The sequence below is a fragment of the Stigmatopora nigra genome, chromosome 6, assembly GCF_051989575.1.
Source record: "Stigmatopora nigra isolate UIUO_SnigA chromosome 6, RoL_Snig_1.1, whole genome shotgun sequence".
Taxonomy (NCBI): domain Eukaryota; kingdom Metazoa; phylum Chordata; class Actinopteri; order Syngnathiformes; family Syngnathidae; genus Stigmatopora; species Stigmatopora nigra.
In genome coordinates this window covers 7,562,155-7,583,025 of record NC_135513.1, presented here as the reverse complement: position 1 = coordinate 7,583,025, position 20,871 = coordinate 7,562,155, and the positions used below count along the sequence as shown (strand labels likewise).

General features: G+C 38.1%; 2 protein-coding genes across 6 annotated transcripts in view; both read left to right on the top strand.

The window, feature by feature from the left end:
• The first annotated feature begins 255 nt into the window (after window positions 1–255).
• Window positions 256–3,589, top strand: LOC144198156 (solute carrier family 22 member 7-like). 3 transcript variants are annotated; one of them, XM_077719037.1, is made up of 11 exons: window positions 260–400; window positions 551–776; window positions 861–964; window positions 1,185–1,339; window positions 1,525–1,693; window positions 1,769–1,892; window positions 1,980–2,089; window positions 2,658–2,872; window positions 2,953–3,061; window positions 3,179–3,414; window positions 3,497–3,589. In XM_077719037.1, the coding sequence occupies exons 1-10, from the start codon at window positions 396–398 to the stop codon at window positions 3,387–3,389; spliced, it is 1,428 nt and encodes a 475-aa protein (XP_077575163.1). In that variant the 5' UTR covers window positions 260–395; the 3' UTR covers window positions 3,390–3,414; window positions 3,497–3,589. The 3 variants fall into 3 exon arrangements, with proteins under 3 accessions (XP_077575162.1, XP_077575163.1, XP_077575164.1); XM_077719038.1 differs by having other exon boundaries at window positions 266–458; XM_077719036.1 differs by having other exon boundaries at window positions 256–776.
• Window positions 3,590–4,203: 614 nt separating this feature from the next.
• myh10 (myosin, heavy chain 10, non-muscle) overlaps window positions 4,204–20,871 on the top strand; it is a 32,507-nt gene continuing 15,839 nt past the window's right edge. For 2 of the 3 annotated variants that reach the window (XM_077718121.1, XM_077718120.1), the window contains exons 1-10: window positions 14,760–14,849; window positions 17,299–17,391; window positions 17,555–17,618; window positions 17,712–17,810; window positions 18,004–18,147; window positions 18,355–18,450; window positions 19,054–19,172; window positions 19,845–19,997; window positions 20,098–20,271; window positions 20,360–20,533. In XM_077718121.1, coding sequence (XP_077574247.1) covers window positions 14,775–14,849; window positions 17,299–17,391; window positions 17,555–17,618; window positions 17,712–17,810; window positions 18,004–18,147; window positions 18,355–18,450; window positions 19,054–19,172; window positions 19,845–19,997; window positions 20,098–20,271; window positions 20,360–20,533 — 1,191 coding nt within the window. In that variant the 5' untranslated portion in view covers window positions 14,760–14,774. Of the gene's footprint in view, window positions 4,349–7,678; window positions 8,064–9,710; window positions 9,868–13,617; window positions 13,646–14,309; window positions 14,413–14,580; window positions 14,611–14,759; window positions 14,850–17,298; window positions 17,392–17,554; window positions 17,619–17,711; window positions 17,811–18,003; window positions 18,148–18,354; window positions 18,451–19,053; window positions 19,173–19,844; window positions 19,998–20,097; window positions 20,272–20,359; window positions 20,534–20,871 lie in introns of those variants that run through there. The other variant, XM_077718122.1, reaches the window with a different exon arrangement.

The window sequence follows — 20,871 nt, the reverse complement described above, 5'->3', positions numbered from 1 at the left end:
AGAAAGACAAACCTTACAGTCCCAACTTGTCACACTTGTGCAATAAGTAAATAAAATATTATCTGTGTACAGCTTCATCTCCCTGGCCAATAAATTATGAGGAAAGGAAAGTTCTTTGTCAGGTCATTTATTACATTGTTTTCTTCAAAAAGTATGTATAGGTGAAAAATTCTTGTAATGTATAATTGCAACAAGTTCCCAACCGTAACTGGCAACTCATTTATTCTTAAAATAGGTCACCTGCTACATTGTGTGTTGATGCAGATGCAATATTGGACGGTTCACAATATGTGACCATGTTGTCACAGATTCTCAGAAGTGTCCAGTAAACCAGGGCTCCAAGATACTATTTTCTTTGCTTCTTTCGCTGCCATTGCAACTATCCTACATTCAGAATGAAGTATGATGACGTGTTGTTAGAATTGAAAGGCTTTGGGCCTTTTCAATTAAGGCTATTGGTAATAATGGTGATTCCTCGTCTGATTTTGCCTTTTCACTTTCTGCTGAACAATTTTATTGCATTTGTTCCTTCTCACCACTGCAATATCAGCGCTTTAGATGACGGAACTGTTTTTATGGATCTCTCCAGTCGGGAAAAGCTTATTGTCAGCATTCCAGTCCAGGAAAATGAGAGTCTGAGCTCTTGTCAGATGTTTGCAGAGCCTCAATATCATCTGTTGCTGAACGCCACTGATATTAATGTGCTACCGACAGTGATTTGTAAGAATGGATGGGTGTACGATACCTCCACTATGAGGTCTACTTTAGCCACTGAGGTGAGTTGGATATCTGTTTCCCTACAAATTTTCAGCCAAAACCTTAATTGTCGGTCGAATAATTGATTGCAATTGGATCTGCAGTGGGATTTAGTTTGTGAGAAAAAGAGACTGAACAAAACTACAGCCACTATCTTCTTCTTGGGGGTCATGTTTGGTGCGGCAGTGCTGGGCAGTCTCTCTGACAGGTCGTTTAGATTTATGTTAATTGTCTAAGAGGATGTATAAATGTTTTTGTTTATGCTAATGATGAAAAAAGTCAACAATCAAGTTTTTGGCTTTATGCATTGAATTTTTTGACGACTAGCTTTGGATTCTAAGTTACAAAAGTCTGAATTTTAAGCAGCGAACAATACAAGATTTTTTTTTTGGTATAATAGTTTGATTTTTTTTCTCTCTTTCTGTCAGATTTGGGAGGAAAACCATGCTCTTGGTGTCGTATCTGATCACTGCAATCTTTGGATTTGCTAGTGCTCTCTCAACTAATTTTGTCATGTTTGCCATCATGAGATTCTTTACCGGCTTTGGAACTTCTGGAATCAGCATAATCACTGTTGTTCTATGTGAGTGGATATGGGAACTAGCTAATCTACTGAAGTCATGTTAGATTTGTATAGTAGTTTTTTTTAAAAGCCATTAAATATAACTCTGCTCTCACTTGTCAGAGACATGTTTTTTTCTGTCCTGATTGTAGACTGTGAAGCAAGCAGAATGTTCCAAAGTGATGCTAAGATGTCTTTCATTGTAGGCATAGAGTGGGCGGATATCAAACATCGTACTTGGGTGTGCATTTTTATGAGCATGGACTGGAGTCTGGGCAGTTCGCTGCTCAGTGCACTGGCCTACTTAGTGAACGACTGGCGTTATCTGACAGTCGCGGCAACAAGTCCCCTCTTGCCGGCAATCATTTGCTGGTGGTAAGGCTTGAATCAGAATTGAACAAGTAAAGCATTACTAGCATAACTAAAGATACATTTTATCTGTCTATATAGGTGGCTTCCAGAGTCTGCCAGATGGCTGATAAGCCATGGGAAGGTGAACCCTGCTTATATATACTTGAAGAAGTGTGCAAAAGCAAACCGCACAGAGCAATTCATTGACGACCTAAAACCTGAGGTGCAAACTCTCATCTGTGATTTATGTCTGAGGCCATTTTTTAACAATGAGTAAGAAATGATTTTTGCTTTGCCTCATCTTCTGCAGGATTTGTCAAAAATAACTGTGGTGGAAAATGAAAAAAGAGAGTATTCTATGGTGGATCTGGTGAGGACTCCAATGATGAGAAGACGGACTCTAATTGCTGGCTGTGTGTGGTATGGCTCATGCAAGGTCTTCCATTTTGTCCCTTTCGATACATGACAGCGGCAATGCTAGGGTCGTTGTGTTATGTTTCCAAAGACCAATTTTTGCCAATCTTGAGTTTCTTGTGGCAGCCCTCATGACCCCTTTATTGGCCGGCACCCCCAGCAACTGCCTGACTTGACCGTCTTGTTGTTTTGGGTGAATATTTTTGTCAAATTCTGAAAAGTAAGATCTTGGACTTCAAAAGTTCTTCTGTATTCTAATTCCAATACAATGTATTACGAACTGCCTAGCAGCTAGAGTGGTTAGCACATTGGCCTCAAAGCTCTGGGGTCCTAGGTTCAAATCCAGACCAGTCCAACTGTGTGGAGTTTGCGTGTTCTACCCAGGTTTTTTCCCGGTTACTCCGGTTTCCTCCCTCCAAAATCATGCCTGATAGGATGATTGGACACTCTTAAAATTGCCTCTAAGTATGAGCGCGAGCAGGAATGGTGGTCCATCTCCTTACGCCCTGTGATCGTCTGGCGGTTCAGAAAATGAATGCATGTGTTACGAACTGATCTCTTTTTCCATTCGTAGGTTTGCAGTAGCTTGCAGTTATTATGGAATTAGCTTGAATATCTCCGGATATGGCGTGAACATTTTTGTCACACAGTTGATTTACGGAGTCAGCGAAATACCAGCAAAGTTTTTCTGCTTTTTTGCTTTGAACAAAATTGGACGGAGAGTCAGTCAGAGTGGTGGACTTCTTCTGACGGCATTGTGTTTGTTTTGCAACGTACTAATCCCATCATGTAAGTGACTGAGAGAGAAAAACAAATTGTCTGGTCATCAGTGGACATGAGAATGTGTCTCTTGGATATCTTATTTTCAGATATGGCTGCATGTCAGACAGCAGTGGCCGCTGTGGGAAAGATGTTTTCTGAAGGAGCTTTTACAGTTTTGTATTTGTACACATCAGAACTCTACCCAACAGTAATGAGGTCAGTGGAAAAAAAAAAACTGTAGTAATAACGTCACTTGCCCAATTAACATTTTTTTTAAGGGGATGGGTGAATGTAATCTAAAAGTTGAATGTCTTCTTACATTTGTTGTCACAGGCAAAATGGTTTTGGCTGTTGTTCCTTCCTGGCTCGTCTCGGTGTGGCTATATCCCCTCTGGTGGCTCTTCTTGACGAGGTGTGGGTTGGTCTACCAAGATTTATATTTTCCATGATGGCTTTAGGTGGGGGTTTGTTGACAATACTTCTTCCTGAGACAAATAATGCTCGCCTCCCGGAAACAATTGAAGATGTGGAACAGAGAAAATAACTAAGTGTATGGTTTACAGTCAGAGGTATAATGTACATTTTTGAAATTACTTTTTTTTCTCTGCTGACCTATGTCTAACATTAATGTTCCTTTTGCAATTTTTACAGAACACCTAACAAAACCTCTTCAATGAATTGTTCTTCCATAATTCTATTGATCATACAACAATGTGTTTCATTCTAAAAGTCAATAAAGATTCTAAAACAGAAAATGACTCCGGGTCAGCTCGGATAGGCTCCAACACCCATTGGAACCCCAATGAGGATAAAGCAGTTCAGGAAATGAGATGAGATGGGAGCTAAGATGCATGATATACACACATCATACCATTTTAAGGGTATAAGTCTTAACTTTTTAAAAAATCTAGTGCCAAAAGTAGTCAATTGCTCTTAAAGGGTTAATTATCATCCCTGAATAGCTGTCCACTGATGTTACCACAGTCTCTGAAAGGCTTTGACGTGTAATGCTTCCCTAATTCAACAGAGGGCGCCATTTAAACATTTTTGGTTCAAACAAACACCATATAGTGTCCATGTATAATAAACGAACAAAATAACATCCAAACACTATTACATTCTGTAAAAATCGTTAAACATACTAAAACAAAATAAAAAATTGCAGTATTAAAACTTGGAGGATGAGGTAAAAAGCAACCGCAGGAGCATCCACCGCCCATCCGCAGTGTCACCAACCAGAAGATGGAAATCACTTTTAACCAATCGCGAACGAGTAAGTATTAACAAAGACCAATCAGATCACAAATTTGCTTCACGGGCGTTTCTGGCGTGCGACCATTCCCTTGTGGCCGGCCAGAGTTTGGTTGAGAGGCAGGTGCCAGGTGGTGGAGTACCACTGATGAGAGGGCGGCCACAGAAGAAGCGACTCTTTTTCCTTGTGTTTATCTTCCCTGCGGACACTGATAAACGCCATCGCAGGATCATCTTCACCCGCTGCGTGCGGTATGTGCTCCAAGATGGATCTTAAAGTCTTTTTCCCCATCCTTGGCGTTGATACCAGTGGCGTGAGTCAACTGTAGCTAGCGGATTATTGTGCTGTGACTTTTCAATGGTGGACGACCAAATGCTAACCGGCGTCTCTACATTTCATCAGATCGCGTTCGAATTAGCTTTCCGATGATGTACTTGTGGAATAAATGCACGTTTATTTAGACGATGCACGAGTTTTAAGATGGTGCGGTCATTGTCTGTCTTGGGTTTATTTGATCCCCAGGCAGACGTCTTTAAGCCGCCCACACCCATGATGGAGTTTAGGTCTCAAGCAGCACGAAACAGAAAATTAGATCTCCTCCCAAAATAAATTTGCGATTTCTCTCTTAATGTTTTGATCATTGTTTCGTGCAACTTTAGTTGATTCGTGAAGTCGGATCATCTTCTTTACCACTTCAACTTGAAGCTAGTCGGTTAGCAGACAAACACAGTACACAACACACAGTTGTACATTCAGATCTTGTTATTATTAGTTTAAAATGATGACAAAAGTATTATTACATTGTTTTCAGTCGGTCGTCACAATAGTGGGCAGCTATTCCATTTTTTTTTGCATATATGAATTTAATAAAACGCTTAAAAACTAACCCTTTATAGGACAAATGATTATTTTTGGTCATTTCAAAGAAACTATTAGAATTTAGTAGGATTTTTTTTTTCTTCTTCAAATCATTATTGTATTTTTCGATAGAGTAAATTTATGAACGAATACAACGCTAATAAATACATAATTAAATCAGAATGAATAAATCTGTAAGCACACACTTGTTATGGACAGAAGTAATATTTTAAATTTCATTTTTAAAAATGTTTTTTCATACTGTTAAACTATACGGCGCAGTGGTTAGCGTGTCGCCCTCACAATTCTAATATTGAGGGTTTGATCCAAGAATGCTCATGTTTCTTTCCCCCTCCCATGCAGTCAAAATGAATTGGATGCCCCATACCATCAATGGCAGCCAATGAGTTAAATGAGTGGCCTGTTTAGGTTAAACAATAATTATTCTAATAAAGGGTCCAAAGGAATAAAAGAATGCCTTTTAACAAAACACTACATTAACTTTAAAAATATATGTTTAAAAAAAATGATGAAAATATGAGACCAAGAATAGACATTAACTAAAGGGTAACCGAGTCATAAAGATTGGTGTTGATGTTTTGATTTGTCTTTCAGGGATTTAACTTCATGAGTGACATCATGATGGAGGCTCAGTGGGGTTCCTCCTATGGTTTAGCAAGCGAGTGTGCTGGAAGGATTTGTGTGTTTGACTTTTTGTCCAATTTAACGAACCTCTGAAAAAGCATTATAAACAGTTGCTCTCTTGCTTATGATTCATATTTTGACCTTGAATAAAACTAAAATAAATGGAGCACTCGTGGTACTTTGACTTTTAAGTTTACATTGTCAAATGAAATGAATCTTGTGAGTTTGATTTGGGTATTTATCTCCAAGACCTACTGAATTAAGATGTGTGATCTCGTCTAAGAGAAGCTCAGTGTATCACTCATTTTGGTTCAGGAATAACTCTGTACGCCTTGGGGCATACAAAGTAGAGCTAAGGGGATGCAGTCACCCACAGCAGCCACACTGATCCCCCCCCTCCCCACTATTATTCCGTGACCTGACCCACATTTGTGTCCTACAGGCGCTTGCCGGGTTCAAGCACGGGACCTGCTTGTGGGTTCGACTTCTCCCAGCGTTCGTCAGTAAATCTTCTCCCACGTGACATGCAGGCTCACTGGCTGGAGAAGTTCTTCCTAGTCAAAGAAGTCACATTGAATCATCTACCCAAATATTTTAGCCCCTTACTTAATCACAGTTTCATTTCTGCGACTTCACTTAATTACCTCCATATTTACACATTCTAATTGCATATATTTGACTATATCGCAGGAATTTTCAGACATTATAGCAGGGGTAGGGAACGTACGGCTCGAAAGCCATATGTGGCTCTTTCCATGAGTGCATATGGCTCTCCACAAACCTGTGAGGTAAAACATGGAAATCACTAGTGAGAGAGCCAACTCCCAAATGCACCAATAGGAGCGTCACATCGACACTGTAGCATTGAGACTAGCTCTAGCACCACTTTAATCATAGTTAACTTTTTCATTACTCCTCTCATTAATATGGATTGATTAGCAAAAGCATAGCAATGTTGTCAACATAAATCAGAGACTTATTGTGATTAAAAAGGGGATGAAATGAAAAAAACACTTTTTTATACATTTTTACTTTTATTTTTATGTAACCTGCCTAATACGCATATTAGTCTATGTGGGGGGATAAAAATGAGTGTCACTGATGTACTAAAGAGTGCGCCTCTATTTTCTTGGTCTTTTAAATAAAATGTAGGACCGTTATGTGTAAGAGCATTTCCTACTGCAGCCGAGGTTTTATTGGTGACTCAGCCGCAGTACACGTAGGATGGTTATGTTCAAGGATGGAGGCGTAGGGCATTAAAGGTCTACGTAGGAATGAAATGGTTGGTGGATTTACTTCAGCATACATTGTTGTGGTGTTTCAATTCTGATTATTAGTACTTAGAAGAGGCCGATATTTATTAAGGTGTTTATTGATGATTTTTACAACTTATGCTGATGTAAGTGATTGAATGTACAATTCAACTTTATTTGTATTGCAGTCAATCAAAGGTTAACATTTGTACTATTTTTTAAATATTTCTTGATACTTGTTAAGTATCATCATCAGATAACTTGTGTTTTTTGAGTTTGTTTGTGGTTGAATCAAAGGTTTCCTTCCACTCATTCACGTTCCTCGTCATTTAATACCTTAATCCAAGTTATGTTAAGAACAACACATTTTGCCAGAATATCTCAAGGAATGTTCAGTTACTTTTTCCACATAAAAATTGTTAACTCCTGTCATTGCAAGACAAATTATTTGATTTATTATTGTAGAGCAACGTAATGTTTGTTCTTCTAAAAATCAAAGATTTTGCATTTTTTTGTCTAATTGGAAATTTACTATAAGAATTGATGACTGACAACTGGGATTACTTTGAATGCATCTTTGGTTTATTGTTCATTATTGCTTAAGACGTTGCTGATAATAATTGAAGTACAACTGATTGAAAGGGCCGACTCAAACCCAATTATTCTCCTGACATTTTCTGTTACCCTCGGCTCCTTCAAAAATCCAACCGTTAATGACTAATAATTTGACTTTATGATTCAATCTTGGATCTTTTCCCCATTAAAGTCTCATTTTGAAACTTCTAGTAGAAGTACTAGTGCTAATATTTTGTATCTTGGCTGCAGGTACCCAAGTAACGAGGGTCGCTTCTTGTAGCCGCCAACAATGTCACAGAGGAGTGGGCAAGATGATCCAGAGCGTTACCTTTTTGTGGACCGCGCCGTGGTTTACAATCCAGCCTCGCAGGCGGACTGGACCGCCAAGAGGCTGGTATGGATCCCGTCCGAGCGCCACGGCTTTGAGGCAGCCAGCATTCGTGAAGAGCGTGGCGAAGAGGTGCTGGTGGAGTTGGCCGAGAATGGAAAGAAGGCATCAGTCAACAAGGATGACATCCAGAAGATGAACCCGCCCAAGTTTAGCAAGGTGGAGGACATGGCCGAGCTCACTTGCCTCAATGAAGCTTCCGTACTTCACAACCTCAAAGACCGTTACTACTCAGGTCTCATTTATGTAAGTAGTTTTGTCCTACAGAGGTTACAAATGTCTCCTTTCTTATTGACTCAACATTTTGGCCTGAAGGGATGGTGGGAATGTTTGGGGAACAGTGTGAGTGTGCTAGTGCTATTGGTTTCCTGGTCAATATATGGCAAAAAAAGCAGCTTCAGTAGGCACATGCATATTGCTGATGATAATATGTTTCCCTGTTTGGCCAATTTACAATGCTTGGCTATTAAGCACACCAAGCGAAAGGATTTTTCTCTGTTCTATCAAGCCAGAGTAAGCGAGGCTTCTTCACCCCACCCACATCAATGCGCAGATATTGTCATATTTTGCAGCTATTGTTGGTGCACTGCTTAGAATTTTTGTTTGTTTGTAATTACAGTACCAAGATGAAATGTGACATCGTTTGTGTGGAAAAAAAAAGAGAATAGCTGATTCAGACTAAACAGATAAAGATGAGACAAAGATTAATTTATCTCTCCTTGCAATGTGAGAAAACGGAGGCTGTGTTGCTCAGCATTTCACAGACATTTACCTGTACATTCCCTGCATGTTTAGGGCCATTCAAGCTGTAACTGATAATAGTTATGACCTATGATGCATACATTCATCATTCCTTCATCTCCCATACTGTGATTCCTCATAAGGGTTCTGGGGTTGCTGGATTCTAACCCAGGTGACATTGAGCAGAAGGCAGACTACACCATAGACTGGTCGCCAATCATCTACAGGGCACACAGAAAGACACGACCATTCGCTCTCACAATCATACCGCCACTAGCGAGAATCTAGCCCACGTTTAGCCATATTATAAATCTTGAAATGTTCAGTAGAATGAATTTTCAGTTTTTGAGAAATAAAAAGGTGCTTTATTGGCCAGTTTCCAGTCATTGCTGTCCATCTAGGCAGGCAACCTCTTCCCATCAGAGTCCCACAAATCCCTCAATTACCTCCTGGGGTCCACTTTTAAGGACAGCCAGCTGAGTCATTCCAGTCTCCCGACTGCCCGGAGCCCATGCTGGGTCTGTGGCAGTGATCTGTCTGCCTGGCGCTGTGCCCACTGTAGGGGGTCCATCAAAGAGGTTAATGTGTCTCATAATACTGTACGTACTGGATATTTAGACAATGCCAGCTAAAAAGGTTTGCATGATTAAATATGAACAGCCATGTAATTGTTCATATCTCAAGTAAGTTACTGTATATATCTATCTACTATAGTATGTGAGCCTACTATGAGACGGTCCATTTTGAGGTAGTGGTAGTGGTGTGCTGGATACCCGGCCCCTCCCAAGATCACAACATACATCCCAAAACTATAGATATATGTTCAGGTAACCTCAGCATTGGTTCATGTAGTTCTTTTTTTTCTTCTTGTTATACTGTCATGACATATCTCCCCTAAATATTAGATATCTATGGATTATTTACCACCCCTTAAGCAAAAAGCAGTGTGTGTGTACAGGTTGCAGTCTATGTGTACATTGAGTTCTAACACAGGCAACTATATTAGTAATTCCGTTTTTGATACTGGGTATTAGTTAAAGTAGTCCCTACCATAAGCAGTTTGTTCATAAAAAATAACATTAAATACAGTCCTAAATTTAGTACTGCATTTAGATTAACTATTTTCTTTGTATGTGTTTGTGTTTTTGATAGACATATTCTGGGCTGTTCTGCGTAGTCATAAATCCTTACAAAAACCTTCCTATCTACTCGGAGAACATTGTGGAAATGTACCGGGGCAAAAAAAGGCATGAGATGCCCCCTCACATATATGCCATCTCAGAGTCTGCTTACAGATGTATGCTACAAGGTAAGTGAACTGCTTTTCATATCCATAACAAGCTACTTTATTGTAAAATAACCAATACTAGTATGAACTAGGAATAGTTTTGCATCTGCATTCAATTTAGTGTTTGATATCCCCCATACAAATCAAAACTTAAAATGATCACAGTTATTGCATGAGAAGGTTATAAATAAAATACACATACCGTCTTAATTTTTCGTATCTCATTAGTAATCCATCAGTGGATACATGAGGAAATAGTGTCAAAAAGCTTTGAGTGCCCAGAAGGCGACAAGGTGCAAAACAAGTATAACTCTCGTTACCATAACTGCTTAGCAAATATAGATACAGGTTACACAAAATGTTGATCAAGGCATTAATTAGGTAGATCAAAAACTATGCAAGTAGACCCAACTCTATCCGTTAGATAAACGCTTTATCTACCAAGGTCACGCATAACACCTTAATATAGCTTTATTGATTAGGTCCTGTCAGCCCTAAACTTGTTATTAAAGTCCTTTATGCTATATTGCATCTTCAAACATCTTTGTAGTTTGCACACCTGCCAACTCGTTGAGTGAACAGTGTCCAACCGAGCTCAGATCAACCAGAACTCAGAGGGTGACCCCATTGTGCTCAACAATAGCCCCTTTGTGCAATGGAGATGGCTTACGAATGACGGTGGTGACAATCTTGACAGCTTGTCAGTGTGTTTGCACTTCACAGCCATTCGAGGCAAAACAAATTGTTTTTTTTCCTTTGGTTTTCAGGCTAGTATTTTACACCACAAATGGATTACTAGGCAATTTCAGGGGCACAGACAACCATTTAGGCTCACAATCCCATTGCCACCGAGTCAGACTTGAACCCAGAATACCCACACTGAAGTCAGGCCAAAAAATATTGTAGAAACATTAGCTCAGAATATTTCTTGTAGAATTGTATTGTCTATTATTAATGCCCAGTTTTATCTGCATCTTAATTGTGTCTGTCTGTGGAATGCAGGATTAATATTTGCCTTCATATCATGGTAATGTCATGAATGTTTCTTCCAGACCCGCCTCTTAAACCAGATTTAACTAAGAAAATATTTGATTCCCTTGTTATTAAGATGCAACCTGGTGGTCAAGTGTCATCTTCCATTTTGGGACTAAGGACATAAACACCCCCCCTATACACTACTATTCAAGCCCATTTTCTGTTGCATTCAGTGTTGTGTTTGGGGGGGGAAAAAAAGAGGTTTGTAGGTTGGAGATTAGTTGATGCCAGCTGCTGTGTGTGGTGGCCCTGAGGATCTCAACAACCTGATTAATATTAGCGATTATCCATTTTGATAGTAAACACACAAGTCGTATCTGTCAAGTATAGTCACAAAGTCATTAAAAATCCATGCTGCAACCCTTAAATTGTGGGATTGTTAGAATTTTAAAGTTGAGTTGTAAAGTCAAAAAAAAACTCATTTTATTGGTTTGATTGTTTAGACTTCACCTTTATTTTCCATATCAACAGTGCTTATTAACATTTGAAAATATTTTTCAAATGATGGAATTGTGTTATTTGCCAACAGAAGCCTGGCACGCAATGCCCCAATACTTTGATGGGGTGTTTAATGAGGTGTTATCTAACACGAACGAGTGTTCAACCAAAGCTGTAAAACTTAATGCACATCTGCTGTTGGTTAGTGCCCTTATTTTCTCCAATGACCGAGACTTCTTAGATCCCAAAGGGATCTTTTTGAATAATAAAAGCATGTTGAATGTTGTCCTGTCAACAGTCGTTGGGTTCCATTCGGCGACAAGCAACCTTTGAAGGGTACCAGATTTTTCAGTAGTGAAAACAGGGGTCTTTCAGTTAGAAAGCCCCTCCTTGACTCTTCCTGGTGTTTAATCGTAGCCTGAGGTTTGCTGTCAGTCAACATGTTAGCCCAATGGAGGAAGGCCAGAGTGCAAATTTGAATCTACAACGACAAGAGCCGTAAGACCATGTGCTACCCACCTTCATTTAAGGTGCCAAGTGTATAATAGTATGAACACCATTCAGTTTGTATGCATCTGTTATTTTAAATGTATGCCTAAAGGGATAACAATCGAAATTGGATGTTGATATTTAGTTTCTTTATTTGGTTTTGTCAGCTGTGACTGGCATGGAGAAATTAGAAGAAATTATATCCAAGTAAGTCTTCATGTCCACCTCACTTTATTTTTCCATTTACATTTCTCCAATCAGTTCTTGGGTACTTCACTGCTTATCAGATGTGATTGGTTATAAATATATTAAGCAGAGATATTTTTTTTCTTTAGTTTGCATCAATACCTCGGTCAAAATTTTAAGTATTGGATTATTTCTTGATAAGTATATGTTAGACTACCAGAAATTCCGTAAGCGTTTCCTAAAAAAAAAAAAATCCACATTTACATATTGAAGATCTATACTCCATGTGTAAAACTGTGGCTGACACACACCAGCGCAACCATACTGACACCAGTGGTCTTTGTCATTTTCTCCCTTCAGTAGATAATTTTAATCTATTTACCACTGTAATTTTTGAAACACTGTTGACATTTGTGACAGTTGACTCAACCAGTACCTTCTTTCCAGTGAGTGTTTCTTGATTGGTGGAAGAAGTATTACGATATGAGATCACAGCATTTAGCCTTTTTTGAGTAATTTTATTTTCCATTTTCATTATGATGTGAAGGCATGTAATAAGCAAACAAAATAAACACTCAACTCTATAGAATATAAACAAAAACGACTACTAAATTGAAAAAAAGTCCAAATAGTATAGGTGAGTGTGTCGTCGCACCCATTGTCACAGAATTCAACTGTAAGAAGTTCCCATTCAATGCCAGGAAATCCAGATTGTCCCTGATTATTCTTCCAGCTGTATCCTACAGATGTCTTTCCGCATAGTCTGCACTTTGCCTCTGTCAAATTGTCAAACTGTCAATGCTTCTCCATCTCCACAATGTGTGACATACAAACAGGACAGTGTGTTTTCAAATCTATTCCACTTAAAATGAGTCTCTCTTTCTGCCAGACATCTATGTTTTAGTAATTATGTCAAACTCATAACTACAGTTGAGTAGCACACTTCGCATTTGAAAATGTGGATAAGACAGTTCTTTATGTTTATGGAGGTCAAGGAAGATTTTTTTCACTAAATGTAGCGAGTCAAGTGATTACCACCCCCCCTCATCTAATCTTTTTGCTACTCGGTTAGCCATAGGACTTATTTGACTTCACTCTGTTCTGTGAAGCTTAATGTGATTAGAAGGAAAAAATCTCCCGTTAACAGGCCTGGAGGGCATAGCCATATTAGTCTTAGGGGTAAAGCATATAAATGGGAATAGGCCTTTTTTATTATTAAAGAAGCATGGGTTTTTAGTCACTATCTGACAAAAATAGTTTGATAGAAAACAGTGCATGATTTTAAACTATACTTTATCTCTCTGAGAAAAAGAAATAGTGCCTGATTCATGTGACTATTCTGAATGTGACTTTCTAAAAGTATTATCTTACTTTTGCAGTTGTTTGGCTTCATAGTGCCACTTGGCAAGGACTCTTTAACAAACACCTGTGAAATTATCCTTTTATAAAATGTTTTGTATAATTTTTCTAATTAAGTGCTGACACTTGCCCACATTTTTCCGTTCTAAAAACTGCTGATTAGAGTTTACATAGGCTCCTGTCATTCTAAAACATTGTCAAAAAGCATGAAAGACAGACCACTGAGTTGAACTTATTCTTGTTTCTTAAACTTTCTTCCCACAGATCGAGAGGACCAGTCTATTCTCTGCACGTGAGTCTTCTACTATCAATTTATATTGTAAAAAAAACTGCAAATCTTACACACGAACACATGAATTTGGAAGTAGCAGTCATATATTTAATGGAGTCAGGCAGCATCACCATTTCACAACAAGTGCTTATGACACTGACCAAATCATTTTTGAAATTTTTGTTACAGCCCTTTGGCTTTTTCTCCTACCAAAAACGTACGTATGACTGGAATGAAGTTTGAAAAAATTCCAAAGTTAAGCCATGCCGCAGCCCTACTCTTCAAGTAGAGGCGAGCATCTTATTTTGTCCTTCTATTTTTACATCGGCCACAAATACCACATAGTAGTTGTTCTTTTTACTAGCTCAAATTTTTCTTGCCAACATTTTGTGTCAGACAGAAATTCAACAAATCTTAAAACGCAGTGTTAAAAGAAGCATTTCTTCTTACAAATGTTAATGAAAAATGTTGTTTTATTTGATTTTGACAACACTTCATTTTGTGTTAAAACATATAGAGGTTTTGCTGAAGTCAAAATATATACATTAATTGTTGAGAGCAGTGTTGCTTTGTTGTTGCTTTTTAAAGTAGCGTAGGGATAAGTGAGTTGGGTAGATCGTCCCAGTATAGGAGTTTTGCAAAGTTTGATCTGAGCTTTATCTAATTGGTTTTGTCTCACACACAGTGGAGAGTCAGGAGCTGGCAAAACGGAGAACACAAAGAAGGTCATCCAGTACCTGGCACACGTTGCCTCCTCCCACAAAGGAAAGAAAGACCACAACATTCCTGTGAGTATAACCTGAATAACGTTCAATCAAAGAAAATGAAATAATTTAAATGAATATCCACATTAATAAATGAAAGATATACCGACCGGAATTGCTCTAGGGTTCGGATATTCTTCTTGAAAATGAGTGAGACTAACACTTGACAATTTGTTTATTTGTGATAAACAGCCAGAATCTCCTAAACCAGTGAAACTGCAGGCAAGTCCCTATTTTTGATTATACACCTTTTCATTTATTTGCATGCAAACAATCAAACAAACTTCCATTATAGTAGTCAAATATTTTTTTAATAGCTGTCAGGCGTTAGTTAGCTGGTGGAAAATAATGTTTCAAAATGAAAACCAGCTGGATACATTTTAAACATGGAATTTCTTGTTTTATTTACTTCTTTTACTTGTCCAAATTCTTTTTTTTACCGTCAGACGCAAAATGCAGTTGTAAGTACTACTTTTAATGAGATGTCATACTCTTAAAAATCCATTGTGTCTCACATACATATAGTATGTTGTCTATGTGAATGTGGCATCATTTATTGATGTTCATTACTTTTTGTTTATTCTTAGGTATTTTATTGAGGGTTTTTTCAACTATTATCCTGAAACATTTTAAGATGACCCTCCGAAGCACTAACAATAGAAGTCTTTTGCATTGTTACATTTACTCTATTTTGAATCTGTTTCATTTGGATTCCCAAGTTGTTAACAACATTGAAATGTACTTTATTTAACATTTTTACGATAATAACACCCAAATCCCCTCCCATGTCCTACAGAATGGAGTCCTCTTTTACGTGAGTAGATTGAAACCTTACATCTGACTGACCTTACTCACAAAAAAAAAGGGTGCCGCTACCAACTCTGCTTCCAACACACTGTTTAGAAAGAATTAACACTCTTCAGCTGGTCTATAGATGCTTTTCATTCACGTCCATTCATTTTCGGTGGTTTTCCTTAATTTTCAGCATAGCACGAAACTACTCTGACTGATTTTCTGTATTTGGACCCTCCAAAGTTAGATCACTTGGGCAAATTGATCCGCTTACTCTCCATTGTTTTCGAGATATAACTTATATACTGATAACTTGATATAACTTGCGGACTCTCCACATCAATTTTGTCATGACCAGATTGAACTATTTAGAAAATTTTTAAACAAGCTTCCTTCTACTTTTCTTGATCTGAAAAGCAGATGTTTTACTACTGAGTACACATCTTCACCCGAAAAGCTTTACCGCAGCAGACTAACTGATCCTTTACTCTTCTCAACCTGAAAAACAGTGAGGTAATGCAGAAAATTATTGAATAATTAGAGAGCCTCAAAAGGAATGGTGCACAATTCAGTCGCATCTGCACAACAATTGGAGTCACTTATGGATGGCTGTGTCAATTATCAGATGCATCACTTGCATCCATGCATCCAAAATGTGGGTCAACTAAAGTGGACCCCCTCTGGCTTTATAATCGGCTTGATTTTTTTTTTTGTGCGCGTCTGTTTTTTTTTTTGTGACCCAAAGGGGGGACGGTTTGATACCCTTTTAAGTACAGTTTTTTTTTATTTAAAATCCCAATCTGCACCACACGATCGCTGAGTTAAGTGCACATAACTGGACTTTTACCAGCTTTTAGTCATTGTCCAGCTGCTCAAAGACTCAATTAAAAGCATGAAGTCTGTTCCAAGTCTGACATCACATGCCTCAACACTGATCATGTTACTCTTTGTGGAAAAATGGCCCTTTTTAAGATTCTCAGCTATTCTTAAAATTTGGCAAATGTATTCCCCAGAAAAAAATAGCAGGAGTAAAAAAAAAGTCTTTCCCTCAGCATTCTTAATTGTCTGGTTAGGATTTAGGACACACTGTGGTTTGAGTTGGAAAGAGTATAGATGTGCCACAACAGCTTAAGTTTAAACAGCTGCAGTGTTAGTGTATTTATTTATTTAACTTGTCCAAAGTGTCCATTTCGACTGCCGGTTCATGGAAAAAATCTCTTTTGTCTCTTAAGAGAGCCAGAAAGTACATTCTCCAAGATACCCATTTGTTAATAATCCTTTTTTTTCATCATATTAATATATCATAATTTAATGCCCAATTTCAACAAAAAGAAAATACATTTAATTTTTAAAAATACTTTTCAGAGTATAGCTGCACTGAAGATTCCAAGACTGTTTAAATAGCTCAAAAGAACTATTAATACACTTTTGTATTATTGATATTGTGTACATTTTACCCCCAAAATATAGTAGTTTCTGTTAAATTATTTTCATGCAACCATTTTGTTTTGATCTTAAATATTTATTCTTTTTACAATATTTAGAATAGTATTGTATTTCTAATGTTCATGGGTTTAGTGAAGAAATTCTCCCTAAGAAGAAATTAGAACGTTACTTTGGACAATACTATGTGAAATCTAAGGGCATGGTCAGTTATGACATTTAAGTAGTTCAGTACTCAGTTAAATTAAATTAGGTAAAAGTACTTAAAATAGCAAATATTTAAGTTTCATCTTATTTTAAATGCCTGTTATGTCCTGTTATTTTTTCTGCATTTTTGTGCAAAAAAAAAAGTCAATTTGAATGGATGTTAAACAGTATGCAGTTAAATCAACCTTAGTTTTCATTTGATAGATTCTATTCTTTTTTTTTTCCTGTGCTGCTGTCATAATCTATCCAGTCCTTCTTTGTCTACTTACACATCTTCAATGTGTCTGTCCTGCTTGTATGATTCTAATTTCACATGACATCCAGACGTTTTCTGCTTGGCTGCATGGAACTTTATTTAACTGGAAAAATCACCGACGCACAATTATTTTGTCATCATTTTGCTTGTTGTTCTTTGAAATGAAGTGGTGGCAAAGCATCGCTGTAACACCTTGTTTTTTTTCCCTACAGGGTGAACTGGAACGTCAGCTTTTACAAGCCAACCCCATCCTCGAGTCATTTGGGAACGCAAAGACGGTGAAAAACGACAATTCCTCACGTTTTGTAAGTGCAAGATTATTCTTATCTCTTAAAGTCAATTCTAGGTAATCACATGTCATCACCTAGTTGTTTCATAACAAAGTACAATGCACTTGAAATAAATTCATACCAATATGTGAGAAATTGACATACATAGTTTGAACCTTAACCCTATTTTCTGTTCCAGGGAAAATTCATCCGCATAAACTTTGATGTCACTGGGTATATTGTTGGAGCCAACATTGAAACATGTACATTTCCTTTTTTTTATCATCATACTTGTAGGAAGGAAATCAAATGCAGAATGTTTAGAATTCTTCTCTTTTTGACCATTTGACTTTCAGATTTATTGGAGAAATCTAGAGCCATCCGTCAAGCCAAAGATGAACGTACCTTCCACATTTTTTACCAGCTGTTGGCCGGAGCCGGTGAACACCTCAAATGTTAGTATACAATAAAGGTACTTCATTGTACTAGTTCTACCTCAAAGTACACATTTTGTGGATAAAACCGCTACAGTCCTTTGATGAGTTCGATGTGATAGGGGAGTGCCCACACCTAACTCATGCCACTTATTGAAATCCCTATTGTATCAGTGTGTTTTGGAGGCTTATTATGACATTCTTTTGTCCATAGCTGACCTGCTTTTGGAGGGATTTAACAACTACCGTTTCCTTTCCAATGGCAACATTCCAATCCCAGGACAGCAAGACAAAGACAACTTCCATGAGACCATGGAGGCAATGCATATTATGAGCTTCTCCCATGAGGAGATACTGGGTATGTGTCCATCGGTGTTGGTAACCATAAACGAGACTTAGACAAAAGTGATGCATGCAATTTAATGATGTGACAGTTTCACTATGTAATCTATTGAAGACAAGCCATATAAAATGGATGAATTTGTAAAGAGATGTTGGTTCTTTTGAGTCCCTTTTTACTATCATGTTAAATGTTTTTTGTTTGTTTGTTTGATTGTTTTCGTAGCCATGCTGAAAGTAGTGTCCTCCGTACTACAGTTTGGAAACATCATCTTTAAAAAGGAAAGGAACACTGACCAGGCCTCCATGCCAGATAATACAGGTAAAAAAAAATCTTCAAATATGTCTTCCATCCATAATTTGACACCTGCAACCTTAGACGCAAGTTTCCCTTCTTTTTCTCTTTCCATCTAATCTCTCCCACACTGTGATCTGTGTGCAGAGAATCACAGGATGTGGATTTATGTATTTTACTCCTCAAACCTTGTCAACCTGCTATTAAAGCACATAATTCTGAAGATTTACTCCTGAAAGGCTCCATTTCCTCCAAACGTGGCTGTGCATAGCTGTTCTTGTAAAACGTAGAGAGATATACACACAGAAGGAGAATGAGCATAGAGTGCCAAAGAGGAAGCTAGGCAAAAGATTCCCAAATATGACTAGCAGGAGCCAGTACTAGGCAATGTTTCTTCAAGGAGAGGCTCACTATCTGATTCAAACAGTTTCCTTTCATGAGCTCAGGACAGTTACTTTTTATGTTCAATACAAATGGTAGAAACTGTCTTACAATATAAGGGACCCTTATGAGAGAAAATGAATGAATGACTGAATATTCTGATTTATTAAAGAGCACTGGGTAAAATGCATACGGCCTGTTTTATGGAATGTTTGTTGTTTTCTTGCTGACCTGTTTTCCATTTTTCAGCCGCTCAGAAGCTTTCCCACCTGTTGGGCATTAGCGTCATGGAGTTCACCAGAGCCATCCTCTCTCCTAGGATCAAAGTGGGAAGAGACTATGTCCAGAAAGCTCAAACCAAAGAGCAGGTTGGTATTCTGTGGACCAAGCATCACTAAACACAGCCTTCAGCTTAAAATTTACTGTAGTTTTTGCTCAGTGCAGAAATCATGTTTAAGATACATTCTGTACTTCCTCAAATTTTGATCAGCTATTGTGCATTTTAATATCACCACGAATATATTTAATGTATTTGCCTAAGTATACGTTGCATTTCTTTTCAAAGTTTTTCACGGCTGATTAATTACATTAACTTTAAACCTATTTTTGCATATTGGCACCCAACTTTCAGCCATGTTGACCATGATATATGCCCAATCATGGGGCTCTTTTCCTCTTGAATTGAAATTAGATTATCACTATTCAATGGAAGCCAATGAGTGTGTTACTATCTTTTTAGCTTGTTGTTCTCGGTTTTATTGGTAATGTATAAAGTCTGTGCTTGATCAAATTCCTATTTATTCTCTGGTGTGACTGATAGTCTGAAAAATACAATTATTCCCTGAGTTAGATATTACACTGAGGTCCCTTATACAATACTTCCCTCTTTCCCACTCAGTCAAATTGAGAATGTCAGCATAAACTATAGCCTGATAAAGGGCAATACAAGTATACTGATCAGGCTGTTCATAGCTCTATACAATGTCACTATTTTCATAAGTTACAGTTACTCTATATAACCACTCTGGTCCATGCTCCAGGCTGACTTCGCTGTGGAGGCTTTGGCTAAAGCAACATACGAGCGTCTCTTCCGTTGGCTGGTGCATCGCATAAACAAAGCTCTAGATAGGACCAAAAGACAGGGGGCCTCCTTCATCGGTATACTGGACATTGCTGGCTTTGAGATCTTCCAGGTTTGACTATGTTCATTGTCTCTTGTGGATGTTTGGCACACCTGGAGCAACAACATTGTTAATGAATCAATTGTAATGGTTTCTCCCTTTTTTAAAACAGCTGAACTCTTTCGAGCAACTGTGCATCAACTATACCAATGAGAAGCTGCAGCAGCTCTTCAACCACACCATGTTCATCCTCGAGCAAGAAGAGTACCAAAGGGAAGGAATTGAGTGGAGTTTCATTGATTTCGGCCTCGACCTGCAACCCTGCATTGATCTCATTGAGAGGCCTGTCAGTAGTCGCGTCCAAATGACATTTAATCTTATGACACCAAAAGTATTTAGTCTGAAGGCTTGAAGTTCTGTTCCTGTTCCTCCAGGCCAACCCGCCGGGAGCGTTAGCTCTGTTGGATGAGGAGTGTTGGTTCCCCAAGGCTACCGACAGGACATTTGTGGACAAGCTTATCCAGGAACAGGGAACACATACCAAATTCCAAAAACCACGCCAACTCAAAGACAAAGCTGACTTCTGCATCATACACTATGCTGGAAGGGTACGTTTAAAAAAGAAAATCCTTGATGTGTTTATTAAATAGTTTGTGAGTGGTAGGCTACTTTTAGTGATGCATAATGTTATAGCATATGTATTCCTTTCCCTCCATGATTATATGCCATTTGAAAGATGGTTCTGCTCAGAGCCAATCTACTCCTGTGGTAAAAATATGAGTGAAATTACTGCTAGTAGTTATGCAACAAATACCATATATCACACAGCGAGAGGGACCAGCTGAAGGGGACATCTGCTTAACATTAAAGGCACCGCATACAACTATCACTGAAAACCACAAAGATTTCCAATTTTGTGTGGTTGGTGGAAAGAATTCCAAAGTGC